The sequence below is a fragment of the Rhagoletis pomonella genome, unplaced genomic scaffold (assembly GCF_013731165.1).
Source record: "Rhagoletis pomonella isolate Grant_MI unplaced genomic scaffold, Rhpom_1.0 Rhpom_scaffold_00009, whole genome shotgun sequence".
NCBI classification, from domain to species: domain Eukaryota; kingdom Metazoa; phylum Arthropoda; class Insecta; order Diptera; family Tephritidae; genus Rhagoletis; species Rhagoletis pomonella.
The window spans coordinates 9433111-9442374 of NW_023458563.1; the positions used below are offsets into that span (position 1 = coordinate 9433111).

A 9264-nucleotide genomic window follows, 5' to 3' on the forward strand; every position below is an offset into this window, starting at 1 on the left:
TTTGTCGACATTTTTATGCAACCTATCTTCGCTTCCTGCCCACCGTGTCTAGACATCAACCTCGTCGCCTGGTATCATATCAAAACTCTAGAGGTAGATGACGCACAATGGACGACATTAGCCGGAAAAAAATCAAAGTGGAATTTTGATGTTTTGATAATTCCAACTTGTTAAGATATGTCCACTTACATAGAAAAAATTATCCTTTGGTGTTTTAAATCCCAGTTTAGTATTTTTTTGTAGGTCAAATTTGGTGTTTTGAAACTTTGTTTTCTAAAAGTTACACAAATCAAATCGACATTTTTAAAATGTGGTGTGTTGTTTATCACAGTGGTGTGCCAGAACGCTGAAAAGAATGCATTTGGTATAGAAAACGATGTTCTTTTATATGAAATAAAAACAATTTATATGTGATGAGGGACGTAGCTAGAGTAATGTGTCAAAATTAGACGTTTCTTCGTCAAAAAATATGAACAAAGTCGAAATATTTGGACAATCTAAACACTGTATTGTTATGTATTTTTCTTAAAATTTTTTTGTGAAGCTCTTCATGATATGTTCTTTTAGATATTACTTAAGCCAGACTTCGCACGACCTCGCACCAATGTCAAATTCCATATTATATCAAGCAGAGTCTGTACGAAAAATGGTTACCCAAGAGTTGCGACTGATGAATCAGATGCAAGTTCACACTCCGACAGTGACATTTCGCATGCATAATTAAAAAACAAAAAAATATATTAAAAAAAACAAATATGTAGTTATAAGTTATATATTCATTAAAAAAATAATTGAATATATGTATTAAACAATTTTACATTCAAACTTGAAATAGTGTTTTCTTTGCAGTGTAAAGCTTTAATTAATTTAAACTGTAAATAAGTTTTTCGATTATATTGGTCTCAGAGCCCTTGGGAAGGTTAAAAACTATATTTCCAACATCTACATAAACTCCTCTTTCTCTTCATCAGAATCGGTAGAAGTTAAGAAAGTACCTCGAAGGTGTTCACACAGGTTTTGTCAGGACTGGGCCAAAAATCAATATCTTTGCATCACACGATGGGGTAACAAGTATTCAAAAGATGAAGCAAATGTGACCATAATTAGGATTCTTTAGGGTAGCTCTCAATCTCTGAGCCCCCTATTGGAAGAAACCTTTATAAACCTTTCCATAAAATAACAATCACTCAAAGCGATTTTGAAATCTGGGAGAAAATTCTTTCCAATTGAATGATTCTTGCCATTTTATGGTTTGTATATGTAGGCGTATCCATAACCTTATCATAAGTAGTTCTAGAGAGTAGAGTTCCAATACAAACCACTTTTCGCCATATGTACGTTAGCAAAAGCGGTCCATAGATAAGCGATATTTGAAATTCGGTTTGTATAGGAGATGCCATGTCCCCAGCTTCTGATTGAATTGTTGAACCACAAGCCAGAACTCCTCCTATGCCTGAAGAACTGGTTCTCAATACAGTTAATGCAATAACAGCTTCTTCCAAGCCATTAAAAACATGCACTTTGTTAGGTCCACCACCTGTTGCGCTTGCTTCTGCCTTCGGCCGCGCTTAGGGATTATAACCCTTACTAAGTAGAATTCTCCTTTCTGTGTTGCCGGAGAAGAGGGGTTTCCGCATGTCAAAGCTATACAACATTTCTTGTGAATATCACTCCGGCGGTAGAACACATATCGAAATTTGCAAAAAAAGCGTATAGTGCAAACCGAATTTATTAATAAGCTAGTGGTCGGAAATTTGAAACATTTATTTTAAATAAAAGCTTAATCTTGGAACGAATTTGCGTCATCCCCTGTCAAGTTTGCTTCGCAGACAAACCGGTTTCGGTGATGTGCCATCTTCAGTGACATTTTCGTTTCGTGACAAGGGATGACGGAAATTCGTTTCAAAATAAATCATCTTACCACCATCTCGGAAAAAGTTTAATCCTTTGATTACACGTGTATGTTAATGGTTTTGGATTCGGGTTATGCGTTTGGACACAACAACCTTGTACAAAGAACTAAACCGGACCCAAGTTTCTCGATAAGGGGCAGCACAGATTCTTTTTTGCTTGTTTATATAAAGCAGTGGATAAAAATATACGTATATGCGAAATGTTTAAATGAACACCACTAATATTTCCTGCAAACACACATCGATTTACATGTTTTATCTCGCCTCCGACACAGAATTGTTTTCGTACAAAATTACGCAAAAAAACTTACTCGGTCGTTTTTAGGCACGTCATTGTTACGAATTTCGAAAGTTTGAAAATACGATTCGGATTGCAGCATACTATTACGAATACGAAAGAGTTGCAGAATAGGGGTGGAAATTAATTGGTCCTCGTATGTATGTACATACATATATGCATGTGTGTGCACCAATCTATTAATATCGTTAAATTATTTTAATATCTATTGCAAAATTTTGTACAGACTAGACTAAAAAGTAGAAAATAAATAAAATAAATAAAATAAAAAAGCTTTATAATATACCACGCTTTTATAAATTGACTAAAAAGTAGAAAATAATATTTCTCAGTCCCATAGAATTAGTTTTAATAACTTTTGATTTTGAAATTTTAGCAAAGTCATTATAAACAATTTATGAGATTGGAAATGAAAAGCACGGAGCCCATGTAATAGACTTGCATTGATATGAAAAGTAATGTATGTATTTATATACGTGGGTATATGAATGAGGATCTCTTAAAATCGATCTCAAAGTTTGTACTTGCGCTGTAGAGATTTTAGGTCTATGTTATGTAGTTTTACTATTGTCAATTAAATCTAATTCTTTGTATTGCATGCGCTCCACGTCTTTCGTTTTCAATCTCATAAATTGTTTATAATGATTTTAGATAAAGTTTCAAAATCAAAAGTTATCAAAACAAATTCTATGGGACTGAGAAATCTTATTTGCTACTTTTTAGCCATGGCTAATATGGCTCATGATACAAATATTTAAAGGTAAAACCGCTCGCTCAATTCGTTGGTCATCATTTAGTTTTTGAAGTTTGTCTACTTTATAAAGTTTAAATTTTGGAAGCAACTGAAATGCCAAATAAAAGTAAAACAAAAAATAAATAGATGAAAATTTTAAAATTTTCTTTTATTTGAGACTGAAAATGAGAATGTATTTGTGAGATTGAATATTTGAAAACATTTTTGTTATGTTAGAAAACTTCAAAAATGTTAAGGCTGCCTCTCAGCGGTTTTACCTTCAAATATTTGTATCATGATAATAACATAAGAAGGTAGAACCGCTGAGAGGAATTTTTCATATTCTTGACGTTTGCAAGCATTTTAATTTTAAAATTTTAGACACAAGCTCACACACACATTCTCATTATAAGCTTTTATTTAACTTGGTCATCCCGCGCAAATCGTGGAAATTTCCAATCGATTTTAAACTAACTTCCCGACAAGTTAGAGACTTGAAATTTTCAGCATAGTTCCAATCACGATGACAATGCAATTTAAAATATAAATGAATTCCCTATATGGTCCAGGGGTCTTGATTCAAAGGCGATCAAAAATTAGTAAAATTTATGGCTAACAGAGCGTAATTTGCCAAAGAACGTAAAACCAGAGCAAAGCTATTTATGGCAAATTCTAGATATCAACCTAGTCTAGATATGAACCTCGTTGTAGGCATCATATCAAGGAGATACAATTAGAAGACTCGAGAAGTTTCCCGCCAGAAGAACTTTAATATTGCGCCTAAATATATGCCATGCTACAGCGGAAGTGGACGATACGCCATTTCTTTAAATGAAATTAACTGCTGCTATATGTATGTATGTACATATGTATGTTTATACAAAACGTAAGCAAACAACATTTTGCATGCATAGTCTTCTGTTCTCTTTCATTGCAAGTTGAATTATTTTAATATCTATTGCAAAATTTTGTACATAAAATAAAATAAAACTATTTAATATACAACGCTTTTATAAATGGACTAAAAATTAGAAAATAACGTAATGTAAAAAAAAATATTTTTTTAAAAATAAGCTTTTATTTAACATGTTTAATCAAAGGAATAAAATGAAGTAGTGAAACAAAAGATTTTTTAGCAAGAAAATTTTGTCAAAACTGCACTAAAATGAATAAAATAAAATAAGTTAAGGTCTCGTTAAAGTTACTAAAAGCCATTTAGTGAAAGGAGTTATTCAAACTCTAATGAAAATTACTAACAATTTGTACTAATTTACTTCGTTTTTAAAAAAGCTTGTCGGCGAATTCAGCGTACATGCATAATTGGTTAGGTATGTATGTATTTATATGTATGTATGCAGATATTTAAATGCCGGTTTGCTATTCGCGCGACAAGCTTTTTTAAAAACGAAGTAAATTAGTACAAATTGTTAGTAATTTTCATTAGAGACCTTAACTTATTTTATTTTATTCATTTTAGTGCAGTTTTGACAAAATTTTCTTGCTAAAAAATCTTTTGTTTCACTACTTTATTTTATTCCTTTGATTAAACATGTTAAATAAAAGCTTATTTTTAAAAAAATATTTTTTTACATTACTTTATTTTCAATCTCAAACAACAACAGCTTTGAACAATTCCTTTTTTTACTCTCAGTTTTATATGATTTTAAAATGTTGGCAAACTTCAAAAAAAAATCATGGCCGACGAATTGAGAGAATGGTTTTACCTTACCGCTGAGAGTCACTTTCAAAATTCTTGACGTTTCCAAACAATTTAATTTTTAAATTTACTCACAAACTCACACACACATTTTCATTTTCAATCTCAAGCAACAACAATTTCGACCGATTTCATTTTTTTATTTTCACTTTTATATGATTTTAAAATGTTGGCAAACTTCAAAAACCGAATCATGGCCGACAAATTGAGAGAACGGTTCTACCTTGCTATATTTTTATCATGGTTTGTATCATGATTATGGCTGACGAAAATTGTGAGTGAAACTACCTTCATATTTTTGTATCATGTAATATTTGTATCATGCTAGCAAAATAGAAGTACTACATACATACATATATGCAGGAAACCATGGCGCATGTACACATATTTTACTCTCGTGTAATTTAATTTGATGAAAATTTATTGCGTCGCAATTTTTACTCGCGTGTTTTGGCACAATGTTTTTTAAACATTTTTTGTAACCTTGGTGATCAATCAACTTGTTTGTTTGGGTTGGACAAAGCTGTTCAGTGATTATTCAATCTGAAGACGTACGAAACGAAATAAAATAAAATATATTTCTTTCTGATGAGATTAATACGAAAAGACAAACCTTTCAGCCAGAGGATTACAAGATGGGATCGAATTCGTAAACGAAATGACTGTAAAAATTCTTGTTCAATTAATTCAGGCATTGTACAATATTTCTTTTGGAAGGAGTACATCAGCCCATATGATAATTCAGTGCTATGTGGCAAAAACGAACCAAACAAAGCACTAAATCCTTTGGTAGTTATGGATATACGTCATGAAATGGTAATAAAAGCATAATTATGTGGCTTTTGACACATTTAATCAGTAAATTGATTTTATTTATAATGTAACAATGAATCATTTATTTAATGGTAATAGTTTCAAAAGACACCACGAAAATCGGCGCTGGTTACAGTGGGCGGCCAGCGTACGTTAGACGCGTGTATATCACATAATCTGGTTGTAGAGGATCGTTACATCAACAACGAACTAAAAAAAATCCGCCAGCAGTTACGAAACAATACTAAACGAAATACAGATAAAAAGGAATTTACAGAAGAGCACAAACAAGATGTAAGTATTTTGGACAACAGTTTTCTAATACAAGGCTTAGAAAGAGCAACTAAGCATATGGAGAACTTTTACACAACACCTCTGGATGTATTGCAAGCAATTGAAGTGTTATCTGCCACCGAAACAAATAAGAACGACACACAAGAGCATAAATTAACTCCAAAGAATGGCTTTGGAATAATTGAGGCAATCTTTACGGATGAAGTGGACAAAAAGAAATATACAATGAGCGCAGTTAGCAACCGAGGCCATGCTTTAGGAAAATATATACAGAGAATTAATACTCAGAATTATAAACACGAAATATTACAGGAAACCGTTTTAAGCAAACATATTAACCCTCAAGCAAAGGAATATGAGTACAAAATTGTGTCTGATAGCAATTTAAAAATAGAAAATCCGCTTATTTACAAATTCTCGAATGAATACAAAAATCCCATTGCTCCTAATACTGCAACTGATAGTTATTTATATCAAACGCGATGTGTACGTTTTGATGAATCGGTAGAAGTAAGAAACTTTAATCGAGATAGCTCTAAACTTTCGAATACCAGTTGTAGAATTGATTTGGCTGTATCGGATATAACTGAGGAGGCACTTTTTGAACTGCAAATTGCAGCTGAAGAAAAATTGACTCAAAAAACACGGTTCGAATCAGTAGCAAATAAACCGCCACCAACTGATTTCAATAAATCTTTAAAATGCTCTCAAAAGTCTCTAAAAGTTAAAAATGCATCAGAGCTCCTGATTATTAAAAAAATAAATAATGCGAATCAAGTAGATTATGATCATATTACTCCTGAAGAGGTAGAAGAAGAAAGCATTTCCAGCTTTGAAGAAAACTTAAGTATTACACAACTCTTCCAGCCAAGAGCCAACACCACTCCCACATTGCTACGAAAATATTTTTTTAATTGGATTCATTTCGTCACCATTGAGAAAATTGATCGCGAAAATGTGTCTATCAAGGATAATCGCATACATAAAATTAGTTTGTTTTTGGACAAAATACGGAAGGAAAAATTGCGCTTGATGCGTAGTTACCGTCAATTTACTGCTGCACTGGGCCGTAGGGCAGCTCAACCCAAACCAGGGGTTTCAACACGAGTAACAAAAAAATATCTAAACAAGTAAGTAATTCGGAAATATTTAAAATTTTGAGCTGATGCCAGAAAAAAGACTCCTACATATATTTGTACAACTCAAGGATGCATTGTAACGTTAATTCTAGCGTTTACAAAAGAAAAGCAATCGCTTCTGTTGAAGCGATTCAGTTTTTTACAGAGACATAACTATTATAAGAGAAAAGAATAAAAGTCAGTCAATAATCATTTTATTAAGATAAATATTTTTCGAGTCATCTACAATTATTATTCAAGGACTTATATTATAAAAGTCCTTTCATAATAATTATCAGAAAGATAAATATGTTTAAGTTTTCAAATACTTTTATTTTAAGACTTATATTATAAAAGTTTTTTTTTTAATAATCATCATTGAGATAAATATTTTTAAGTCTTCAAAGACTTTTATTTTATGACTTATATTATAAAAGTCTTTTCATAATAATTATGAGCGCGGAAAAATTTTTTAAGTCTTAAAAGACGGGACTTGTTCAGGAGCATTTCAGGATTAGTTGGGGACCAGTTCGGGCCTTGTTGGGGAGCAGTGTGGGCCCGTTCGGGACTATATACAAAATTTTTTCGCACTGATAATTATTATCAAAAGACTTTTATAATATAAGTCTCAAAATAAAAGTCTTTGAGGACTTAAAAATGTTTATCTCAATGATAATTTTTATGACAAGATTTTTATAATATAATTCTCAAAATAAAAGTCTTTGAAGACTTAAAAATATTTATCTCGGTGATAATTATTCGGCCCTATTCCCATTGTCGAAACGACAGTCGTTCGTCGAAATTTGAGATTTTCATTGGCGTTATGAGGCAACCAGTGACATAATCCATTACAAATTTTTATTCCTATTATCCCTTCGAAATGAAGAAGTATTGAAAACGTGTTAAAATCTGCCGTTAATTTTTTTATTTACGACATAATTCAGCGAACGACTGTCGATGCGAACGACTTATGACAACCAGAATAGGGGTGATTATGAAAATACTTCTATCATATAAGTCTTAAAATAATAGTTATCGATGACTTAAAAAAATTTTCTCTCACATAATTATTATCAAAAGACTTTTATAATTCTTACGAAAATTTTGATGACTTCTTTAAAACTCTACCATGAAATAATTATTATTCTGGGCCTCTGGTTTTTTTATCGTTTAGGTAATTTTCAAAATAATCCAATTTTGGTTATTAACGAAAAGAAAGTCAATCGTTAATTCTGAAGCTGTAGCATGCATTTAGGTGCTAGGTGTTAATAGCAGGGTTCGGAAATTCTCATTTATGATTCGTTTTCATTCATTTATGAGATTTATCATGATCGATAATATTTCAAATCTATTTTTGAATTCTTTTATCGCGAGTGAAAAATGCAAACAAATTTATCATCTCTCACATTCGGAATGCGATCGACAAAAAAATTTCCGCTCTTTTTAATTCGCGATCGAAAAAAGCAAAGAAATTTCCTCTCACTCGAATATGAGAAGTCCGAGCATTGCCGATGTCGGCCTGTCATAAATGAGAAAAACGATGCAAGTAATCCATTCGCGATCACTCACAACAACTTATCGCGATAAACTTATCGCGAAAAATTTTCAACGACGTTGTATGGATATTTTTCGGGTTTGTTTTGGTTATGCATTTTGTTATACATACATACATTTTTATATGTAAGTAATGCAAGCAAATCCTTTTCGGTTGGAACCAGGGTGTCCAGATTATTAAAAAAAGCGCAATTTCTGAAAAAAATCGCCGTTTTTTTTAAATAAAATTCATGAAATCGACTTAACAAACCTTTTGTTTTAAGGTATCCACTAGACCGTTCGTTAAAAATAAAATTTGGTTTGCCGGGCGGAAAAAGATGTGTTTTGGTCTAAAAATAAGCTGTGCAAAATTTTATTCGAATATGATAACTCTAAGTACTTGCGCGTTGCATTTGAAAATTTAGAAAACCATATGCATTCTGGGAAAAATTTTTTTAACAAAATAGTTGAAAGTCGTGAATTTTATAGTCATTTGCCATGTAAAATAACCTACACAATCTGAATATGAGGTCAAAAATTAAAAAAGTAGAATAGGTTTTAAGAATTTGCGAAATTATCGTTTTTTTCAAATTGAGAAAACAGCATTTTCAATTTTTTCCAAAAATATCCGGTTGTGATTATCACACCACAAAAAGATCTCCACCAGATTAAAGGTCTTTGAAATCCCTACGAACCTGCTATACAATGTTTTGCAATCAAATTATCAGTTTAAGAGTTATCTGCCAATTTATAAGTGAAATCGGACTCAATTTTAAGTCGCATCGTTATTCTACTGTGCACGGTGGGCAGGAAGCGAAGATAGGTTGCATAAAAATGTCGACAAA

General features: G+C 31.8%; 1 protein-coding gene across 1 annotated transcript; it reads left to right on the plus strand.

The window, feature by feature from the left end:
* Positions 1–5249: 5249 nt before the first annotated feature.
* On the plus strand, positions 5250–6902 carry LOC118745869. Its single transcript, XM_036479537.1, has 3 exons — positions 5250–5477; positions 5574–6002; positions 6081–6902. Exons 1-3 carry the CDS (start codon positions 5250–5252, stop codon positions 6900–6902), a joined length of 1479 nt encoding a protein of 492 aa, XP_036335430.1.
* The last annotated feature ends 2362 nt before the right edge of the window (positions 6903–9264 follow it).